Below are 22,951 nucleotides of genomic sequence, written 5' to 3'. Positions count from 1 at the left end.
GTTAATACTGAATGAATGGAAGAATGATTCTTTGCATTTAATTTTTAGCAGCATCTACCATTTGCATTTTAAGCCTCTGATTGCTCAGATATCTAAAATGTCAGTTCTTGGACTTCCTTCGTGGTCCAGTGGTTAAGACTGTGCCCTCCCAGTGCAGGGGTCATGGGTTCGATCCCTGCTCAGGGAACTAAGATTCCATATGCTGCTAAGTCACTTCAGTCGTGTCCAACTCTGTGCGACCCCATAGACGGCAGCCCACCAGGCTCCCCAGTCCCTGGGATTCTCTAGGCAAGAACACTGGAGTGGGTTGCCATTTCCTTTTCCAATGCATGAACGTGAAAAGTGAAAGTGAAGTCGCTCAGTCATGTCCGACCCTTAGCGTGGACTGCAGCCTTCCAGGCTTCTCCGCAAGAGTACTGGAGTAGGGTGCCATCGCCTTCTCCGAAGATTCCGTATGCCACAAGGCAAAAAAAAAGTGGTTAAAATGTCAGTTTTTTTTCTATGTCAGACAGTCTTTTAAAACAAAATTTGTTTAAATTATTTATTTCCACAATAATTGTAAAAAAATAACATATCTACAAGGAAGAAAAGTTAAAATTACCTAGAGATAATTATTGTTAGTATTCTTAAAAATAGTCTTCCAGAATTTATATGAATATATATATCCATACAAATATTTTTCAGGATCCTTTTTGAAAAAATGGGATCATATTATTCATTCTTTGTTGCTTTTTTTCCATTTAGCTGTGTTCAGTGGCCGTCTGTATGAGTCTGTTGAACTATTATTAATACCTCATAAATTTAAATAACTGCTTAGGATTCCATTATACTTCATGTATAATCTTTTTCACCAATCCTAAATTGTTGGACTTACAGGCTTTTCCCAGTTGCTGGCAATTACATAGAATGTTCTCTGTATATTTTTATGCACTTGTCTTAAGTGTTTACCCAGGATGAATCCTGAAAAGTATAGTTGCTTGCTTTAAGGGAAGCTAAGAGCTTCCCTGGTGGCTCAGTTGGTAAAGAATCTGCCTGCAATGCAGGAGACCCGGGTTTGATCTCTGGGTTGGGAAGATCCCCTGGAGAAGGAAATGGTCACCCACTCCAGTATGCTTGCCTGGGAAATGCCGTGGACAGAGGAGCCTGGCGGGCTGCAGTCCATGGAGTCACAAGAGTCGGACATGACTGAGTGACTAAACCAAGGGAAGCCAGTGTTTGAAGATCCCAGAAACATGATCCCCATTTGTAGTTCCATCAGCTGCTTTCCCCCAGTCGTCCAGTAGGAGATAGCAAGATTGTGTATCAGGTACCTCTCAGATCTTCTTGGCTTCGTCTGATCCTTGACCGTTTGCTCTGCTTCTGCCACCATGACGGCAACCAACTCCAGCTTCACTGGGTCCCATCCAGGCACCTTCTGCTTCCAGCCCCTGCCCCAGGCCCCTCACATGCCACTCAGGTGTGGGGTCCTGGGGTCCCACTCGGCTCCCACATCCCTACCCACGGGCTGAACCTTTGACAATGATTTTTGGGAACCACAGGATAAATTCTTCCTTCTCACCCAAGAGGAACTCCCCAAAGAAGCAATAGTTCATACAGTCTTTGGACAAGTATAAGATTGAGACATCAGTTAGCTTGTTACTAAGCAGCTTTACTAAGTTGCTAAACCCACTAAGGTAGCCTCCTACCTGATTCATGCCTCTCCTTGGTCCCATTTCCCATTTCTCCTCCTCTGCCTCCTTGGGATAGTGATCCCCGTAAAAGTAGAACACAGTATAATACTTCCTCGCTTAAAGTGAGGTCATGAGCATGGACTTTCTCCCAATAATGACTGGTTCCTTATAAAGGAGGGAATTTGGACACAGGGCGAGAACGCCACGTGAACTTGAAGGCATCGATCAGAGTGAGGCTCCTTCATGCCAAGGCACACCAAAGAGTACCGTCAAACCCCTGGAAGGTATAGGGGAGAGGGGCAGGAGACAGAATCCCCCTGCAGCCCTGGGAAGAAACGGCCCTGCTGACAGGTTGATCCTGCACACCAGCCTCCAGATGAGGCACAGTTCAGTGCTTGCGGTTTTAAGCCACCCGATCTGTGGTACTTTTCTGTGGCAGCCCAATCCAACGACTGCACCATGCTTCCTGGCAGCTTGACTTTATTCAGAGTGTCGACTTGTTCTGGGCCTCTCCTGACCTCTCCTACGTATTCATTGTCAGAATCAGATTGGCTTCACGCCCTCTTTCTGAATTGGTGCTCTCGGAGAATAAGAATGTTGTCACGGGCCCAGCTCGGGTCTGTTCAGGTTGTGATGTTTTGCAAGGGCTGCTTCGTAGGCCAGCCGCCAGCCTGTGCGCTGACTGCCTCCTTGTCGCTCCCGATCCTTGGATCCGGGCACCTGCAGCCGAAGGAGCGGCTGTCGCGGTGCAGACCCTGGCCCAGTCCGTGGCGGGCACAGGGTGCGTTGTGCCCCACACATCCAGAGGAACGCCCGGTACCGCGTGTGGAAAGTGAGAACGTTGCCATAGTCTGGGAGTGGCATTCAGGAGCCAAGTAGCCCAGTCTCCCCCTGAAATAGGACTTCTCTCATAGTCCAGACAGATGTCCTTGGGTCAGCCACCTGTGCTTGAGAACGTTCAGTGGGTGCCATCTTTCCCAAATAGAATAGCTCTAGTTACAAGAAAATGTTGCCTTATGTTGAGCTGAGACTAGCCCCCTTGAGATTTCTTTGGGTCCTACTTGTGCCATCTTCTGTAGCCCAAAGGGAAGCTGAGCTGCAGCTCTGCCGTTTCCCACGGCGTGGTTTCCTGGCTCTTTTCCGCCCTGTCACTCACCTTCACTCACACCACAGGCTGCCTTTCAAGTGCTGGTTACTCGGTGCTGTTCCAGAGGAGCTCTGACTCAAGAAGCCTGGGGCAGAGTGGGAAGGCGGGGGGAGCACGGGCTTTGGGGTCCGACAGGTGTGCTGGTGCGGCCGGCTCTGTCTTTTCCCACCTGTGAAATCCTGGGCAGCGCCCCTTTTCCCGCTGGAAATCCTTTCTGTGATGCAGAAGGGAAGGAAGAAAGATATGTGCGTTATGAAATAATCGTGGTGCTTTAGTGACTCAGTTGTGTCCGACCCTTCGTGACTCCATGGACTGGAGCCTGCCAGGCTTCTCTGTCCATCAAATTTTCCAGGCAAATTTGGAAACTGGAGCAGGTTGCTGTTCCCTTTTCCAGGGGATCTTCCCAACCCAGGGATCAAACCCAGGTCTCCTGCATTGCAGGCGGATTCTTTACTGACTGAACCACCAGAGTATGTGCATTAAATATGTGTGAGACATACACGCTGAGGAGGCTTTGCAGAGCATATACAGAAAAACCAGAATTCTCACTATAGTGATTTCCCCTCTTTACTGCTGCTGCTAAGTCACTTCAGTCGTGTCCGACTCTCTGCAACTCCATGGACTGTAGCCTGCCAGGCTCCTCTGTCCATGGGATTTCCCAGCCAAGAATACTAGAGTGGGTTGTCATGCCCTCCTCCAGGGGATCTTGCCAACCCAGGGATCAAACCTGAGTCTCCTGCAGCTCCTGTATGAAAGGCAGATTCTTTACTGCTGAGCACTGGGGAAATTATTTCATTGTTTACTCGTACTTGTATTTTGCATTAAACTCTTTTGGCAGCAAAGAGAAATAAAAAGCAAAATAATGTTTTTTGTTTTTTTTTTTAAGGGAGGGAGGGAGAAAGGAAACTTTCTTTCTGGGTTTCCTTATTGTGTTAGTCTCTTTAGGCTGCTGCAACAAAATGCCACACACGGGGTGGCTTATAAACAACAGAAATTTCTTTCTTACAGTTTTGGAGCCTGAAAGTCTGAGATCAGGACCCAAATTTGAGATATCTACCCCAAATTTGTAGACATAAAGTATGGAACTAATATTTTCTTCGAATGCTTGTTGAAAGAATTAAATAAACTTGGTAATTTAGGGCAGGTCTCCTCAAACTTGACTGTGCCCAGGAATCTCCATAAGTCTGGACTAGGGTCTGATAGTCCACACCAGCTCCCAGCTGGTGCTCGAGCTGTGGTCCGTGAACCATATATGAATAGCAAGGATGAAGGGCACTGGGCACAGTGCCCAGAGCTTAGCAGAGTTCAGTAAATGTTCATCCTTCCTCTGTCCCTTTTGTGACCCCTCCTCACCATCCTTCTTACTTGGATTAAGTTTTAATTTTCATCCAATCCCTAAGTAATCATGTGATAATACACATGTCCAATAAAGATGAGCCTTGGAAGGTTTCAAATCTAAGAAGTAACTGCCTCAGCAAAGGAGGGTATATTCTTTAAAGGGGAGAAGTGGTTTTTAAGTCCTAAAGCAAACACTAAGCTGCCATGTTGTAGGAACAATAGAACTTGTGTGGCTGTGTGGTACCCCAACTTCTGAAAGGGCCAGCATGGTCCATTGTTAATGTCGGGCAACAGCCCGCCTGCTAGGACCGAATGGAATGGTTCCATCGAATGGAAGTCATCGCCTCATTAAGCGGATGACAGCTGGGCAGCATATATTTATGAAGTCAATAAAGCCTTGTCATTGAGGGGCTGTAGGAGGCTGAAGCAGCTGATCCTTCCAGAAACAATGATGTGTGCTGTTGCCATGACATGGAAAAATCAAGTCCGATTAGGCTGAGGTTTTATGAGTCAGATCAGTAAATGCTAATACATTTTGACAGGATTTACGTATTGATTCTATTCTTACTCCACTTTATTCTCCCACTCTTAATGCATTGCAGTTTTTCTGGCTCTTCGTTCACACACTTTTTTTTTTTAAACCTTGCAAATATATTTAACTATAAATTCAGGCTTTACAAATACAAACACAAATTACAAGAAGAAAATGTATGTTCTCTTATTTCTATAAAGCCTATAAAGGCTTATAAAATTTTTTCTTTAAGGGTGAAATGAGTAAATTGAGCATTCTTTACCAATTGGTCATTGAGTTATAAATAGCAGAAACTTGCCCAGCTCAAGCATGTTTCTAAAATCTGAGCTTTGACTTGTAGCTGTCTGAAAGTCTATAAAATGCATTGTTAGAACTACATGTCTGGAACACATTAAGTGAAAAATGAGACCAGCCTTTTTTTTTCCCCCACTTCAAGGCACGTGAGATCTTAGTTCCCTGACCAGGAATTGAACATTGGAAATACAGAGTATTAACCACTGAACCGCCGGGGAAGTCTTGCCTTTGTTTCTTAATTTATTTGCCATGATTCATTTTAGCTTTTAAGTTGATTTTGTTAGCAGCTCAATTAGACAGTATAGTCCAGTCCCATTTTAGAGCATTTAATATGAATTAAATGGTTTTTAAACCAAAATTCCTGATACATTGAACTTAAAATCTTTTAAGTCAATAAACATTGTGGAATTGTCCTCATCACCCTCTAGGTTGATAGTAGGAAAACTAATGGCAGGGAGAAAGTATTTTAAATATTTGTAGCTATGTAATAACATATACATGAAGAATTTCATGAAGGCTACTGTGGAACTCAAGCAGTGATGTCTCTGGGGGTGAGATTGGGGATTGGGAAAGAAAGAGACTTTTACCTTTTACCTTATAGCTTTTTGTAAATTTTTTTTAACTTACAGCACGTATCACTTCAATAATTTTTAATTGTTAAAATGGTAAAACAGCAGCCCACATTACCAGAAAGGATGTCGGAAGAGTAAAGAAAAGTGTGACGGAAAGTCAGCATGCTGTGGGGGTTGGGAGCACCGATGTGGGGCAAGGACAGGTGAGTTGTAACAGGAAAAGAGCCCTTATCAGGGTGAGCCCTGGCAGTAAAGACCTGGCCTGCCAGTACAGGAGATGCAAGAGATGCGGGTTTGATCCCAGGGTCGGGAAGATCCCCTGGAGGAAGGCATGGCAATCCACTGCAGTATTCTTGCCTGGGAAATCCCACAGACAGAGAAGCCTGGTGGGTTACAGTCCATGGAGTCACAGAATCGGATGCAACTGAAGCGACTTAGCATGCACACACAGAGTGAGCAGAAGCCCACTCTGCAGCTTCTCTGCAGACTTAACTGGACAACACGGAGAATTCACTCAGCGTGTCACCTGGAGCCAGGAGGACAGGGGGCTAGCATGTCGATGGCTGTTCTTTCACCAGAAGGGCACAGGTAATTTGAAAAGGGTGTGCAAACACCATGACCATTTTCCCTTTCTTTTTGCGATCATGGCCATTGGCTCTCCTTGCTTTTTATCCTTGGTGTGTGTGTGTGTATCCGTGTGTGTGTAGGACACGTTGAGGCTGGTGAGAAGTGTGAGGGCAGAGGACCTCTGGGACCATGGGGTCCTGAGTCAGGAACCCAGAAACGCAAGGGACAGCAGTTCATTTTTGACAAAGTGCTGTATGTTGTTGTTGTTCAGTCAGTCATGTCCAACTCTTTGCAGCCCCATGGACTGCAGCACGCCAGGCTTCCCTGTCCTTCACCATCTCCGGGAGTTTGCTCAAATTCATGTCCAATGAGTCAGTGATGCTGTCTAACCATGAACAGTATGAAAAGGTGCTATATATATATTTTTTTAAGTATTTATTTATTTTATATATTTGGTTGTACCAGGTCTTAGCTGAGGCACATGAGCTCTAGTTCCCTGCCGCTGCTGCTGCTAAGTCGCTTCAGTCGTGTCCGACTCTGTGCGACCACAGAGACAGCAGCCCACCAGGCCCCGCCGTCCCTGGGATTCTCCAGGCAAGACCACTGGAGTGGGTTGCCATTTCCTTCTCCAGTGCATGAAAGTGAAAAGTGAAAGTGAAGCTGCTCAGTCGTGTCCGACTCTTAGCGACCCCATGGACTGCAGCCCACCAGGCTCCTCTGTCCATGGGATTTGCCAGGCAAGAACACTGGAGTCGGTTGCCATTGCCTTCTCCGCTAGTTCCCTGACCAGGGAGCAAATCTGGGCCCCCTGCGTTGGGAGCGTGCAGAGTCCTAGCCCCTGGGCCACCAGGCAAGTCCCATGTATCTTTTTTTAAATTAAGCCCTACTGTGAAAAATTTTAAGCAGGCACAGATGTAGAGAGACTAGTGTAATGAGCAGGTTTGGTGTTTTCAAATTTTGCTGCACTTGCTTCGTCACTTTTTTCTTTTTCTCCCTCCCTCCCTCCCCCCGCCCTTCCTTTTTCTTTCATTATTGCTGAAGTATTTTCAAGGGAACCCAGACCTCCTGTCCTGTTGCCCCTACATCCTGAGTGAGTTTCTCTGTAAAAATTCAGGCTGTGCTCCTTAGGGGACAGGTGTCTGCCTCTCAGACAGTGGTAGGAATAATTGCACTCACTCCGAAATTCTTGACGACAGCCTCAAGCCCAGTCAGTCAGTCAGGGAGTCTGCCCTGGGGGCTGCCACGAGCTTGGCCTTCCCATGACTGATGGCCGGTGGCAGGTGAGGGACGCACAGCCCACTCCTACTTGAAAGGCTGGGGCTTAAAAGGCTCTGACCCCACAACCCTCCAGGGGCCCCCTTCCTCCGCGCCTGGCCCTCCACTGACGGCAGTCCGCCCGGGCCACCGCTCAGTGAGGTCAGTGGACCAAGTGCCGCACTCAGGGCTTCCAGTCAGTAAGAGACACTCTGCGAAAGGTGAAGATCTAGCCTAATTCTGCTCATGACTCTCTCATTCGTTCAGTTCTTCATTCATCAAACATCTGTTGAGAGCTTTACTCTGTTGCTTTCTATTGATGAGGGAGTTGAAACTCAGAGAGGTCAAGGTAGCAGGGAATATAAGAAATAAAATCTGCTGTGGTTTTTTTTTTTTTTTTTGCTCACTCACCCAGATCTCCAGCCTGCAGCACAGGGCGCTTACCCCTCCACCTGTTCAGGCCCTCCTTCCCAGTTAAGCAACACCCTACTGATGGCCTTTGCTGCTTACCAAGCACCTTTCATCTGGTCCTTAAAATCTCCAGGTAGCTGTTGAGCTCAAACATGAATTTTAGTTCTGGCTGGCTAGTTCTTCACCATATAGTATGATTAAAGACTTTTGGAGCTGATAACCTTCCAAGTTTATTCTGCAAGTTAGTATAAATTTCATCTTCCAGAGCCTGGAAATAATTTTAACAGGGAAGAAAAAGCGCTTTGTGGTTCATTTGATATAAAATACGAATTCATGGGAGGAAGTAAGTCTGTTTCCATTCTCTAAAATTCTACAGGTAATTTTGGCTCTTGGCAAATAGTAACTAGTGTTTCCAGTGACTTTGATCTTGATCTTAGATCCAGGTCCCCATCCTGCATTTACCCACAGAATTCCTCCTGAGGAAAGAGCCAGACAGGATGTCAGGGTCCCGGTTTGCAGATGGCTCCAGTTGAAGAGGTTGCTCGTGGAAGTCATGAGATCAACAGTCTAATTTTGGGAAGTCCTTTATCTCACAGATAGGTGGACTGAGCCCCACAGAGAGTCATATTCAGCTCAGCCTCATTGCCCCTACTGGCCAGTCCAGCAGATGTATTTTTGTCTAGAAAGTTCCCCAGTCATGCCAGGGAAGAGATGTGGACTTCCTACGGCTCTGCTAAAAATAAAAAAATCAGCTGGTGAGAATAAGGAGCTACAAAGTAGACAGGGAGTACTTCTTGTTTAAAAACATTATCTCGTGTAATTTTTTTTATCTCCTTTAAGGACTAGGATTTTCATATATGCTCTGAAATAAACCACACTTACCTATTAGGTAACTTACAGAATGTTAAGAAAAGGGAAAATATAGAGCTTCCCTGGTGGCTCAGTGGAGAAGAATCTGCCTGCCAATGCAGGGACACCGGTTCGGTCCCTGATCCAAGAAGATTCCACTTTGCCGTGGAACAACTAAGCCTGTGTGCCATGGGTGCTGAGTCCATGCACTGCAGCTACTGAGGCCTGTATGCCTAGAGCCTGTGCCCCGCAGCAAGAGAAACCGCTGCAGTGAGAAGCCCTCACACCTCAAGAAAGAGTAGCCCCTGCTCGCCGGCAACTGGAGAAAGCCCGAGCACAGCAATGATGACCCTGCACAGCCATAAATAAATACATAAATAAATCTTTTAAAGGAAGAAAAGAGAAACCAGCTTCAGGCCTCTGTTCAGCAAAGAATGGAATGGACAAGAAGCTGTAAGATTATGTTAATGAGATGGGGAGAAAGTAGGGTTTCTTCTCTCAATTAGAGAAAAAGAAAGGCAATTACAAACTGTGGCATAAACCAAAATATAAGAAAGTCCTGGCCCAAAGTCGAAGGAAACTAAAATGTAGCATGATTTTGAGAGATGTATGAAGGTAAGAAAGAATATTCCATTTGCCACATTCTTCTTAAGTGACAGAAATACTGATTTGTAGAGTAAGAAGTTGTGGCCTCTTCCAATGAACACTGTTTATATAATAGCCATATTGTCAGTAGAGCATTGATTGACTTTTCAGCTTTGAGAATCTACTTACAGATAAAATGAGGAAGACAAATACATTTACAGAACAAGAATGGAAATACGATCAATCTCAGCAGTGTACAAAGTGAACAGAGATTGAGAGAAGTGGGGAGGAGTGGGAGAGAGCTTGCTGGGGGTTCTCATACTCGCCTGATATCACAGAAGTCCATATACTGCACAGCACTGATGAAGGAGTCGGGTGAGGTTTGAAGCTTATTCCTGAAGTTACAAATTCGGGATAACTAACCGAAGAATTAAAGAGAACTCGGCTACAGTCCATGGGGTCGCTAAAAGTCGGACACGACTGAGCACCTTCACTTTCACTTTTCACTTTCATGCATTGGAGAAGGAAATGGCAACCCACTCCAGTGTTCTTGCCTGGAGAATCCCAGGGACGGGGGAGCCTGGTGGGCTGCCGTCTATGGGGTCACACAGAGTCGGACATGACTGAAGCGACTTAGCAGCAGCAGCATGTAGCTGTTAAAAGAGTTCAGAACACGCCACTCCAAATTATTGCCACTTTGGCATGTTGAGGATTTTGAACAGAAGGCAATTGAGAGCAATAGATGCGGAAGGGCACTCTGATCTCCCCGCTTTCTAGCTCAAATCAGGTCTTTGAATTTCCCTTGAGAAAGGTGCTCTCCCTTTACCAGGAGGAAAAGAACATTCATTTCACTGTGGACTGGGAGTCAGTGCTGAAATGGTATTGTGTAAGTAGCCCGACTCAAATAACCCTTGTCTTCTGTTAGTTTCTCCCCATGTATTTCCTGGGGACAGTACTCCTCAGCCCAAGCCCCCTGGTCTCTTCACATCCCTGCAGTTACTGGTCTTTGGGTAAAAAGGCGTATGCGTTTTGGGGCCTGACAGCTTATTCAGGTTATTTTCCTTTTGAAGATTCCCATGTACATGTCAACATAGTAAATCAAATGTGTATGCTTTTCTTTTTAATCCATTTATGTCAATTAATTCTTAAACCAGCTTACAGAACCTAAGAGGGGAGGAAGAAGTTTTTCCTCCCCTACATTATCAAAAATTGGATGGAGGGAAGGGAAGGGGAAACTATAATTTATATCGTAATTTTTCAGGATGGGCAGTTAATAGTGGGCCTTCCCCAGTAGCTCAGCTAGTAAATAATCCACCTACAATGCAGGAGACCCCATTTAGATTCCTGAGTCGGGAAGATCCCCTGGAGAAAGGGTAGGCTACCCACTCCAGTATTCTTGGGCTTCCCTGGTGGCTCAGACGGTAAAGAATCCACCTGCAGTGTGGGAGACTGGGTTCGATCCCTGGGTTGGGAAGATCCCTTGGAGGAGGGCATGGCCACCCACTCCAGTATTCTTGCCTGGAGAATCCCCAGGGACAGAGAAGCCTGATGGGCTACAGTCCATGGGGTCTCGAGTCGGACATGACTGATCGACTAAGCACAAAAAAATAGAAATAGTAATATAAGTATAAAGATAGTTGCCAGAACTACAGTTAGAAGTGGTTAAAACTGGTAGCCTCTGGGAAGTTTTGTACTAGAAGTGAGCTTAGGGTTTAGGCAGAGACACTGTTCTGATGTCATATAAGTGATTGTTTTGGTAAAAAGAAACCAAAAAAAAGTTGTATTGACCAGCAACAAAATTTTTTTAAAGGAACAACATAATCAGATATCTTAGAGAATCCTAGTTAATCCAGTTTTTGAAATCTTAGGCAAAGGAACATTTCTCTGATGAAATGCTAAATATAATTGCAGAGATTTCCTTACCCAAAATTTTAAATATAGCCTGTAAGCATTTTTAATTTTCCTGAATTTGCCCTTACGCAAGAGGAAAGATCTAGTTCCTGCTCTGATAGTGATACTTAAATACCATGTTTGTTAAGAGAGATCTTGGGGTTTTTTGGAGGTGAGATGCAATGAAGTACTCTGAAGTACTTCTGGATTAATCCAGAATTCAGCTTATTTACTATAACATTTAGACTCTTGGACAAAATTTTCAGCTTATTTTTTTTCCCCATCTGAACACACCTCTGGTTTTAGAATGCCAGTCACTGAAAACTAGCACTTACTATATGAACATTCACTTCGGATGGATTCATTTCCAAGGTCGGCCTTCACCCGCCCCTGCCCATAAACACTGGGATTGCGCGGTGCGGGGCTGAGGGTGCTGGCCGGGACGTGTGCTCCTGCACGCTGGGCAAGGGGTGCTGCCCGCACAGGGGTGTGCCTTCGGTGCCATCCTTTGGGTGTGATGCTGAATTAGAGCATGTTTTCCTTTTCTTCTCTCTAGGAAGGCCCTTATGTCTACTTGTCTATGGTGGGAAACATCACAGACTCAGATGCCTTGATCGCTTCATTGTGTGAGTAGTGTAAAATGCTGGCACTGCCACATGTGGGGGGTCAATTCCAAGTACGGCTGTCCATTAAATGAGTACCTATATCCCACGTTGTATGATTCTGTTTGCATGAAATGTCTGGAAGAGACAGATCTATGGAGAGAGATGACAGATTAGTGGGTGCGTGGGGGTGCAGGAAGGGAGTGGGATTTGGCCAGAAATGGGGAATGACTAACAGTGGGTATAGGTTTCTTTTGAGAAGTAGAAACTAACGTAAAGTGAGGTTGTGGTGATTCAAATCTGGGAAAGTACTAAAACTTGTTGAATTATACACTTTAAACAGATTTAAGAAAAAGCAGACCTGGCACATGGATTATATCTCAATAAAGCTGTATTTTAAAATGTTTGCAGTGAGTACAGATTGAGGAGTCTGCAGTATTTAAACTGGGTGTTTTCCATACTTTTAACGTTTATTTGTATATAAATGTATATATATTGTACGGGCTTCCCAGGTGGCTCAGATGGTAAAGAATCTGCCTGTAATGCGGGATACCTGGGTTCCATCCCTGGGTCAGGAAGATCCCCTGGAGAAGGGCATGACAACCCACTCCAGTATTCTTGCCTGGAGCATTCCATGGACAGAGGAGCCTGGTAGGCTACAGTTACATATATGTATTCTAGTAGATAATTTCCAGAACTCTTCCTGCTCTACAGAGATATTAACTAGTTTTCCTTAATGATCCAGTGGTCAAGAATCCACCTTCCAATGCAGGGGACACAGGTCCGATGCCTGGTTGGGGAACTAAGATCCCATATGCCTCAGAGCAACTGAGTCCATGTGCTGCAACACAGACCCAGCACAGCTGAACAGAAGGACACAGATTGCTTGGGGTTCTTATTAAAATGCAGATTCTGATTCAGAGGGTCTGGGGTAAGGCCTCCTGGATATTGATCTGTGGACTGTCCTTTGATTTTGGTTCACCAGGATGTAGAACTTGTTAAAGATGGTAAGGAAGACTTTATTCCACAGAGACCACAGCAGTGGGAAAGAGATTGGCTCAACCCTTAATACAGGGACATGTGTTCATGTTCAGTCACTCAGTTGTGCCCGACTCTTTGCAACCCCATGGAGTATAGCCTGCCAGGTTCCTCTGTCCATGGGATGCTCCAGGTCAGAATACTGGAGAGGGTGGCCATGCCCTCCTCCAGGGGATATTCCCAACCCAGGGATCAAATTCACGTGTCTTACATCTCCTGCATCGGCAGGCAGGTTCTGTCCCACTAGTTCCACCAGGGAAGCCCCAAAATGGAATTCTCCTGGGCAAGAATAATGGCGTGGGTTGCCATTTTCTTCTCCAGCGGATCTTCCCAACCCAGGGATGGAACCCAGGTCTCCTGCATTGCAGGCGGATTCTCTACTATCTGAGCCACCAGGGAAGCCCTAAATACAGGGATAGGTGGAGATTTATAGGCTGGGAACAGGGTCGGAGTCAGTGGATGGAAAATTATTAAGAAGAAACATCAAGGCTTGGGGACTGATGATAGACTCAACAGGATCCTTGCTAAAGGCAGGCCAGGGTATTGATATAAAGGGTGGGGGATGAGGAATTAGATTTGATATCAGGAGTGATTGGTAATCTACACTCCCTGTTTATAGCAGCAGTATCTATTATACAGCAGCCAAGACATGAAACAACCTGAGTGTCCACTCACAGATGAGTGGATAAACAACCTGCATTGTATTTATCTGACTCTTCAACCCCATGGACTGTAGTCCGCCAGGCTCCTCTGTCAATGGAATTCTCCAGGCAAGAATACTGGAGTGGGTTGCCATTCTCTTCTCCAGGGGATCTTCCCTTCCCATGGATCGAACCTGGGTCTCCTGCATTGCAGGTGGATTCTTTACCACCTGAGCCACCAGGGAAGCAGAATATTATTCAGCCATAAAAAGAAGGAAATCCTGCAGTTTGTGATGACAGACTTTGAAGAACATTATGCCAAGTGATAGAAGCTAGACAGAAAAAAATGAAAACGACAATATCTCATTTTTATGTGGAATTTGAAAAACCGAAACTCATTTTAGAGAAGGATCAGATTTGTGGTTACCAGAGGCAGGGGCTGGGGAGAGGTGGAATTAGATGAAGATGTTCAAAAGGTACAGACTTCTAATTATACAATAAATTCTTACTAGGGATGTAACGTATGACAGAGTCAATACAATTAACACTGCGGTGTGGCATTTATAAAGCTGTTGAGAGGATAAATCACTAAGGTTACTCAGCAGGATTCTTGGGCTGAGCCCAGAACCCAAGGTGCTGGGGCCTTTTGGAGAAAGGGTTTGGAGGAGGCTGACCTGAGTTTGGTTAAGAAAAAGAATCGCCGCCCCTCGCGTCCTCGTCTCTGCCCTGTGGCAAAGGCCGCAGCGTGGCTTTGCTCCTGGATGCCTCCTGCAGCTCTGCCTGTGCGTCTTTCTCTAAACCTCTGCCCGGGCCTGGCGGTCAGTCACAGGAAAAAGGACGAGGATCACATTAGGTTTGTTAATGCTCTGCTTGTCCTTTCCCTCCCTTTATAGGCGTTGAACCTGCAAAGAGATGGTCAAAGTTAAGCGGTAGATGAGAGGCCAGAGGTCTGGTCCACTGGGGCGGGCAGATAGCAGGACCTGCCGCTCCCCCCGGCCCCCACTTTCACATGCATGCACGCGCGCACACACATATCCTGTCTCCTTCAACTTGCTGAATTACCTTTAGTTTCAGACACACCAAGCGCGCTCAGCCCCAGGCTTTTGCTCAAACTTTTCCCCTGAAACACCTCTCCCTCCCCTATTCAGGGCTCGCCTCCTATGATTTAAGACCTGAGATTTTTTGTTTGTTTCTCCATTAAATGCACTTTATTTCTGTAATTCAAATTATTTCTTAGCACAAGTTCCATAAGAGGCCGTTTGATTTAGGGAGTGAGAGCTGTGTTTCAGTTCATACACACTTCCGCAAGGTGCGGGCAACTGACGCACCACTCGAGGGTCTATGTGGGGCTCGTGTTAAGTGACCCCCTCCTCTAACTGGCCCTTGAGACTGGACCGGGAACCTTTTGGGACAGAAACAAATGGTGGGCTGGCCACTGATCTGTGGGGTGCTTATCCTCACTTCATCGCCTTGATTGCTGGCGGTTGGACGGCATCCTCGACTCGATGGACACGAGTGTGAGCAAACTCCGGGAGATGGTGAAGGACAGGGAAGCCTGGCATCCTGCAGCCCGTAGGGTCGCAAAGAGTCAAATGCAACTGAGCAACTGAACACCAACAGTGGAAGGTCTGGGAGTAAGAGAAGAGCCTGAGATTCAGATCCAGGGGTGCGTGTGCCTTGACTCCTGGCAAAATCCAGAGGCCCTCAAACACCCTCAGCGCACAGCCCCTCCCCACCCTGCTTGCCCGTATAATGGAAGTCTAGACAAGCAGCCCCCACCCCCACCCCCTCCCGGCTCGCAGACCAGCACGCCGCCTGTGTGTCCCTAAGGAGCCGGCTTCAGTGCCCTGCCAGCGCTCAGAACTACTCCAGCAGGCCAGCCACGTTGCCCGTGGGAGCAGGGCTCAGCCACCCTGAGTGCACAGCCCGCCCCCCACGGCCCCCCCCTCCCCTTTCCCTCTGTGTCCTAGTACGGCCCCCCTGTGGCCCCCCGTGGCCCGTGTCCTCCTCTCCGAGCCTGCGAGTCTCACATCACCGAGGAGCCGCCGTCAGCCTCATCCGTCCAGTGTCGCCCGCCTGTTGTGTGCTGAGCCGCCCCATGAGCCCAGGGTGGACTCTCTCCCTCCCCTGTAGGGTGAAGAGGAGGTGATCCGAACCCCTCATCTCCTGGTCTGTGCAGTGCCTCCCTGGCCCCATTCTCTGCCCCCGTCACTTACTGTGTGAGCCACCAGCAGGCAGACTTTGTGTTCTGTGCTAGGCATTCTTGAGGTCTAGCACAGAGGCGTCTATATGCTACTTCCTGGTGGTCCAGTGGCTAAGACGCCCCACTCCTGATGCCCCGGGTTCAATCCCTGGTCAGGGAACTAGATCCACATACTGCAATTAAGAGTTCCTGTGCTGCTCCTAAAGATCCCGAGTGCTGCAACAGAGACTGAAGATCCCTTGTGCCACAGCTAAGACCCAGCACAGCCAAATAAATTTTTTTTTTTTTTTAATGAATGAATAGGGTTATTTTTGTGAATGTCTGAATACCCACTAATCTCTTCGCTCCTAAAGCACTGACCTTGCACTTATGATATTTTCTTAGATTTTGGGTACGCTAGGAGCTGTATCCCACCTGTTGTATCTGTGTTTAAAGGGAAAACTTTTACTTTCACTGTTAGCTGTTTTCCGGTGAGGTCACGGCTGGCAGTCAGCTCAGGACAGGCTGGACGCCTCTGCCAGTTGTGTCTGCCTCTCACAGACTCTCCACTCAGCGTGTCTCTCTGTGTTATCTCATTTAATAGCTCACTCTGTTTACTGGCCTGTCCTTTCCCTGAGGACAGCCTTTCATCAGAAACCTCTGTCCCCAGCCCCGGAGGGACCCTAACTCTAACCATTAAGAGACTGTTGTTTTGTGCTGTTCAGACCAATCAATCAGATCATGTAGCTAATTTGGGACCATTCATAGCTTTCCTAAGTTATGTGAGAACCGTAGTTGAAGCAAAGAGGTGGGGGCTTTGGGGTATTTTTTTCCCCCACTGGTTATGTGAGATCTTAGGACCAGCATGTATTACTTTGGCAAACAGAAAAAGAAAGAGATAAAGACAGAGAAAAAGAGGAGGGAGAGGAGGAGGAAGAAAAGAAGAGAGAAGGAGGGAAGGAAATATGACTTCATGCAAGGCCCGCGGTCCAGGCCTTGCATGAAGATTCTCTGACCTCATGGTGCTTTCTGGAAGAAACCATCCTGATAATGGGGTCTGAAAAGATTTCTTAGTGCACACCTACCCCCGGGTCAGCACAACTGGGGCTTTTGTGGTGGCTGTTGTTAGTGAATACTGTGTCTGTAGCAGACTGAAATGCCCTCTTTGTCCATTTCAGATTCATTCTGTAGTCCAGGCTGTGTTGCTCCCCTCCCCTCCTTGCTGGCCCCTCAACACTCAATTCCTCTTCAGTTATTAATAAACGTGTTTTTATAAACATTTCCTGAACAGTAATTTTCCCACGTCTGACTAATATAAACTTTATATTGAAATTTTAAAGTTAGGAATTATAATGCATCTACCAAGATAATTATTAAAGATTACTTTGCAAAGTCTGACTGTGTCGGATTGGTTTAGAATTCTGCTGCTTATGATGGAAAAGGAGGAGGTGAAGAAGCCACACCTGTGAAAGCACTTTGGAAAATGCAAATCATTTTACAAATGTAACGTGATGTTGTTATCATCACTTGTGTCCGGTGGTAATGGGTTTTTGTCTCAGGACCCCTCTTTCCTTCCACTAAGGCATCATGAAGACTGTAGAGAGGATGGCAGTTCAGTTATTCTTTTTACCTCCTCCAAATGTGGTGGGGGGAGGTCATTTCCACCAACTGTCCTAAAAATAGTTGCCAGATGAGTAACAAAGTGTTTTGTTTTTAGGGAAAGAATATGGCAAAGCTGATGCAAGATGGCTTTATTTTGATCCAACCATCGTGTCTGTGGAAATTCTGACGGTCGTCCTGGGTGGATCTCTGGCACTGGTCCTCGTTTATGCCATCGTCAAAGAGAAACATTATCGGTAAGTGCTCTTCCCTATCCGGCTGGAAAGAGGAGAAACACCAGCTGTCCCGATGCCAAAGTGACATGTGGAGTGGATGACGACCACCGTTCTTTGTTAGACGAAAAGTGGAGTAGAAAATCATCTGATATAGCTTAATTTCGGATCGGTCAAAATAAAAAACACTAGAAATATGATGGTAGTGACAACCTCGATCCTGTATAGACAAGCACAGTGTTAGCAGCTTTGAGTGATTGGCCACCAATATTGTGGAAAATCAAAGAGTAGTTATTTTCATCCTCTGCCCCCAAATCATTCTAGAAACTTCTCTTCCACCTGTCACAAAGAGAAGTCTCTTATGTAATTCTGAGCTGGACATGCAAGATAGCAGCTTACAGAAGGTATGAGGAAGGCAGAAGAGTGGGGAGATGGAGGAGAAAGACGGCAGATTAGCCATCCATCAGTCAGGCCCTGAAACTGTGGGCTCCGCCCCCTCCCTCCATTTCCTTCCTGTCCTCCTTAGGGACAGGGTGACCTGGGACGAACAGATTGCTTTCCCGGGAATGAGTCCCAGGGAATGGTTTTAGACTCCTGTCAGCTGGGCACAGTGGTATTCCATTTCCACCATCTTGTATCAAAGAAGCCTGTGTAAAACTTTGTCATGAAATTTCAGACTTGAAAGAAACCTCAAAAGTCATTTAATGCACTTGCCCTCACCCAATTTTACATAGAGAGTTGGCAGGAAAAATTTCCTTCTGGGTGCCTTGTAGTTGTTCAGTCACTCAGCTGTGTCCGACTCTTTGTGACCCTGCGAACTGCAGCGTGCCAGGCTTCCCTGTCCCTCACATCTCCTGGAGCTTGCTTCTGGGTGCCTTACATGTCCACGATCGTGGCTGTGGGTCTGCCACGTTTACCCATGCGTTTGTTATTTCAAACACTTTCACACATATGCATGGCTGAATATGCACCAGGCGCAGTGCTTTATCTGCACATCTCATTTAATCTCCACAATATTATTCGAGATGGTTGTCGTTTAGTCGCTACGTCATGTCCGACGCTACAGACCCCATGGCCTGTAGCCCGCCAGGCCTCCTCTGTCTGGGATTTTCCAGGCCACAGGATTGGAGCGAGTTGCCATTCCCTCCTCCAGAGGATCTTCCCGACCCGGGGATTGAACCCCAGTCCCCTGCATTGTCAGGCGAATTTTTTACCACCGAGCCACCAGCGAAGCATTATTCAAGGAGGGGACTATTATTAGCCCTTTTCCAACAGGGGAGATTGGAGCTCATAGGTTCACATCCAGGTCTCTCTTTCGTGACTTCACTAAACTTTCCAAGATACCCAAGAGACCTTCTTTAACTCCGAGCATAATCTAGAGAGGGTGCTGTTGCTTCTCCAAGGAAAGTGTTTCTTCGTCGTGTCCGACTCTTTGTGACCCCATGGGCTATAGCCCGCCAATTCCTCTGCCCGTGGGATTCTCCAGGCAAGAATACTGGAGTGGGTTGCCATTTTCTTCTCCAAAGGAAAGCATGGGTCTTCATCAGTGATCAACTTGCCCCATCAAGGGAGCTCCGTGCGAAACCTGAGTTCCCACTTCAGGGAGGTGTTCTGCTGTGGGAGATGATGTTGGTACAGCTGGCAGTTTCATCACTGTCTCTTTCTCTCTAACAGGCATTTCGTACAGATTACCCTGTGCGTGTGTGAATTGTATGGCGGGTGGATGACCTTCTGCCCAGACTGGCTTATGGGAAGCCCCAACCTCAACACCAACAGTTGGCTCTACTTTTGGGTCTATCTGGTATTTTTCAATGGTGTTTGGGTTCTGATCCCAGGACTGTTACTGTGGCAGTCATGGGTAGAACTCAAGAAAATGCATCACAAAGGATCTAATTCACGCAAAAAGTTTCAGTGAATTTTCAAAGTCATAAACACTGTCAGCTTGCTTTATGAGATTGAATCCTTTTTTGTTGGGCCAAAATGTAATGCATTCCAGTCTGCGCTTTTCTTTTTCTATTGTCATTTTGGAACAACCTAATTGATTTCAGTGGAATCAATTTCAAATGGACTGTAAGCTTGATGAGTTTTTGCTGTTGTTGTTTTTTCCAGTTAAATGGCAATACAGGGAACAGAATAAGTTTTAAACAGAATAAAACACATTTAATTATATCCTTTTATGGCTAACATTAATTGTTCTACATTAATAAAGCCAATTATCGTGAAATGCCATAGAGCATGTTATATTAATTTTTTATTTCAAAGAACTTGTTGTTGCTTCCACTTCTGATCTTCCCACCAGTCTTTTGGTTACTAAAGTGAAACCAGAAATGAAATGAATGCTTCTGTTTTGTGTTTGTACTGTATCAAATTTGTGAAGCCAACAAAAAAATGACAGTAGAAGGAGTTTATGAGTGGGTTAACTCCTCATGGGTGAACACTGGGGTTTCACTAACAGCTGATTAATTTATATCTGTTCTCTTGCAAGGAGGAAGATTTGAAATAGCTTACAAAAATACGATAAAAAGTAAATCAGGAAATAGGAACATAGGGAAAGTAAGAGTGAGAAATAAGATGAAGGTAAAGTTAATATGCAGAAAGGCATGCCATGACGTCGTGTGTCATTGATACAAGTGACACATGGATTTGACATTTGCCTTCAGTACCAAGAGGGAAACACTACCACACGCTGTTGCAGGAAACACTTTTTTGGCAAATGTAGCAGTTCTGTCGGAGGCGGAGGGCGGGTACTCACCTTAACTGGTTCAGCACCTGCTTTTCTTGGAGCCTCATAGCTCACGGATGTATTCTCTGCCTAGGAGGCTTGCCTGGCACATATGTACGCCGGGCACTGGCTCGGCCGTCGTGGATGCTGTCACTCAGCTCAGCCTTCATTCCGCCTCTGCCTCGGTTTCCCCTTATCGTGCAGAGAGCTGCAGTTATGGTCCTGGAGGCCAAATTGGTTTCACCTTTGGAGGTATTTGTGAGAGGTTTGAAGGGTGAAACATGGAGACCATTTTCAACTGTTCCTTTTCGTTGTTGTTTTTCTGTTTTCCGGTGACAGGGAATGTCTATGGAATTCTCCTGCTTAAAATACCTAGAGTAATCGCTGTTTTCTAGGCTTATATCTTGAATGATACTTGACTACGATATTTGTTGAATACTGAATGAATATGGGCAAGTATGCTTGAGGAATATTATATTAGCACATTAAAGACTTTAGAAGTTCTGCAGTAAAGAAGCGAGATTAATTTGTTAAGCCCAACTTTCCCCAACATATATCAGACCACTTTAACAAGTGGGATGGTTGTTTCATGGAACATCAGGTAGGGGGAAGCTCTGAGTAACACAGTCCAATTTTCGTGGGATTAAAAACAAACCAGTAAATAATTAAAGTACCATTTAAAAAAATGTCATTTGGTATAGCATTCTAATATTTAGGGGAAAACAGAAAGATATTCAAGTCTTACACAGAAAACAAAGACAACTATGAAACACTGAGAGAAGTTAAATAAGACCTAAATAAGCAAGAGAGATATGCCATGTTCATGGATTGGAAGGCTTAATATTGTAAAGAAGGCAGTTCTCCCCAAATTGATCTATAGATTCCATGTAATCCCAATTAAAATCCCGACAGATTTATCTGTTTGCCATTTGTTAAATAAGTTGATTTTAAGATATTTTATGGCACTGCAAAGGGCCAAGAAGGCTAAGACAACGTTGTGAGAGCTCAGAGCCGGAGGACTCACTCTACTAGACATTAAGTCTTAGTATAAAGCTGCAGTAATTACGGCAATGTGGTGTTGGTACCGGAAAACCAGTGAGTAGACAGACCCATGAAGCAGACTAGAGAGACCAGAGACAGACCTTCCTGTATGGACTCTGGATTTAGGACGAAGGTACCACTGTAGAGCGATGGGGAAAGGATACTCTTTTCAGTAAATGGTGCCAGGTCAGTTGCATATCCATGTGGGGAATATGAATTTTGATCCTTACCTCACACCATGCATAATATCAACTCCAGGTGAATTGTTGATTTTAATATGAAAGGCAAATAATAAAGCTTCAAGAAGAAAAAATAGAATATATCCTTTAAAAAGATCCAAAACCAGTGGTAAGTTTGACTATTTTAAAGTCAAGTGTTGATACTTTGGATTATCAAAATCCACCATTAAGAGAAAAAAAAGGAAGCCAGAAGGTGGAAGACATTTGTAGTACATATAGCTGACAGAAGACCCATCCCAACGAGTAAATCAATTAGACAAAGACATGCAATTTAATAGAGAAAAGTTGATGAGATAATCTGACTAAATACTTCACAAAAGAGAAGGGATTTGGGGGAATGATAATTAAGGCCACAAGATGTTGCTGTGTGCTGCTGTGGTTGGTCACTCAGTCATGTCTGACTCTTTTCAGCCCCATGGACTGTAGGCCACCAGGCTCCTCTGTCCATGGGGATTCTCCAGGCCAGGATACTGGAATGGGTTGCCATGCCCTCCTCCAGGGGATCTTCCCAACCCAGGGATCAAACCCAGGTCTCCCACATTACAGGCGCATTCTTTATCTACTGAGCTACCAGAGACCTGTTAAAATGGCTAAAAATGAAAAGACTGACAATGATGAGTGTTGGTGAAGACGCAGAACCACTGGACTTCTCATACCCTGCTGGTGGAATGTAAAGTGGAAAACTGTTTTGAAGTGAAACTGAACGTGTGCATGCCCTAAAACCCAGCTTAGGTATGCTTCACAGAAGTGCTTACTCTGTGCACCAGAACGGCAGCATCATTCATTATAACCCTAACCAGAACCAACCTAAATGAATAAACTGTGGTATATACATATAATGGACTGTAGGTACATACAGTGAAAATTGCAATATGAAAACTTAACAACCTACTTCTCATAATAACATGGATACATTGCACAAAAATAGTTATAAGTAAAAGAAGCCAGAGCAAGAGGGTACATATTGTATGATTCAATTTCTGTAAGCTTCAAAAGCAGATAAGTAGGGGAATTCCCTGGCGGTCCAGTTGGTTAGGATGCCTTGCTTTCACCGCTGAGCTGGAGGGTTCAGTTCCTGGTCAGGAACTAAGATCTCACAAACCACACAAGGAAAAAAGTATTAAGAAAAAAGTGTAAAAAAAAAAAGAAAAAAGTGTATACATGTCAATTCCCATCTCTATGTATAAAAGAAATAACTAATGAGAACAAAGAACTCTATCTACATCGAAGGAAATCCCAAGAAAGAGGGGATATATGTATGTATATAGCAGATTCACTCTGCTGTACAGCAAAAACTAACATTGTAAAGCAACTATATCCCAATAAAAATTAATTTTTAAAAAAATGGATAAAACTGTGGTGTTGGAAATCAGGACAGAGGTTGCCTCTGGGGAAGAGGGTGGAGATAGTGATGGGGAGAAGTCACGAAGGGGCTTCTCAGATGCTGGTAATGTTTTATATTTTTCATTTGAGTGGTTGTTATAATTTGTGATAGTTCATTCAGCTGTACCTGTATGAATGGTGTACTTTTCTCTATGTATGTTA

The 22,951-nt window shown here is 45.4% G+C and overlaps 1 protein-coding gene across 2 annotated transcripts in view; it reads left to right on the top strand.

The window, feature by feature from the left end:
* Positions 1-22,702, top strand: part of EBPL (EBP like) — a 31,999-nt gene extending 9,297 nt beyond the window's left edge. Inside the window, exons 1-4 of one of the 2 annotated variants that reach the window (XM_070380343.1) lie at positions 9,947-10,105; positions 11,666-11,735; positions 17,290-17,428; positions 19,079-22,702. In XM_070380343.1, the coding sequence (XP_070236444.1) occupies positions 9,962-10,105; positions 11,666-11,735; positions 17,290-17,428; positions 19,079-19,319 (594 nt within the window). In that variant the 5' untranslated portion in view covers positions 9,947-9,961 and the 3' untranslated portion in view covers positions 19,320-22,702. Of the gene's footprint in view, positions 1-9,946; positions 10,106-11,665; positions 11,736-17,289; positions 17,429-19,078 lie in introns of those variants that run through there. The other variant, XM_070380342.1, reaches the window with a different exon arrangement.
* Positions 22,703-22,951: the final 249 nt, after the last annotated feature.

The sequence above is a fragment of the Bos mutus genome, chromosome 12, assembly GCF_027580195.1.
Source record: "Bos mutus isolate GX-2022 chromosome 12, NWIPB_WYAK_1.1, whole genome shotgun sequence".
Taxonomy (NCBI): domain Eukaryota; kingdom Metazoa; phylum Chordata; class Mammalia; order Artiodactyla; family Bovidae; genus Bos; species Bos mutus.
The sequence above is the reverse complement of the archived record's forward strand: the minus strand, read 5'-3'. Positions and strand labels throughout refer to the sequence as shown.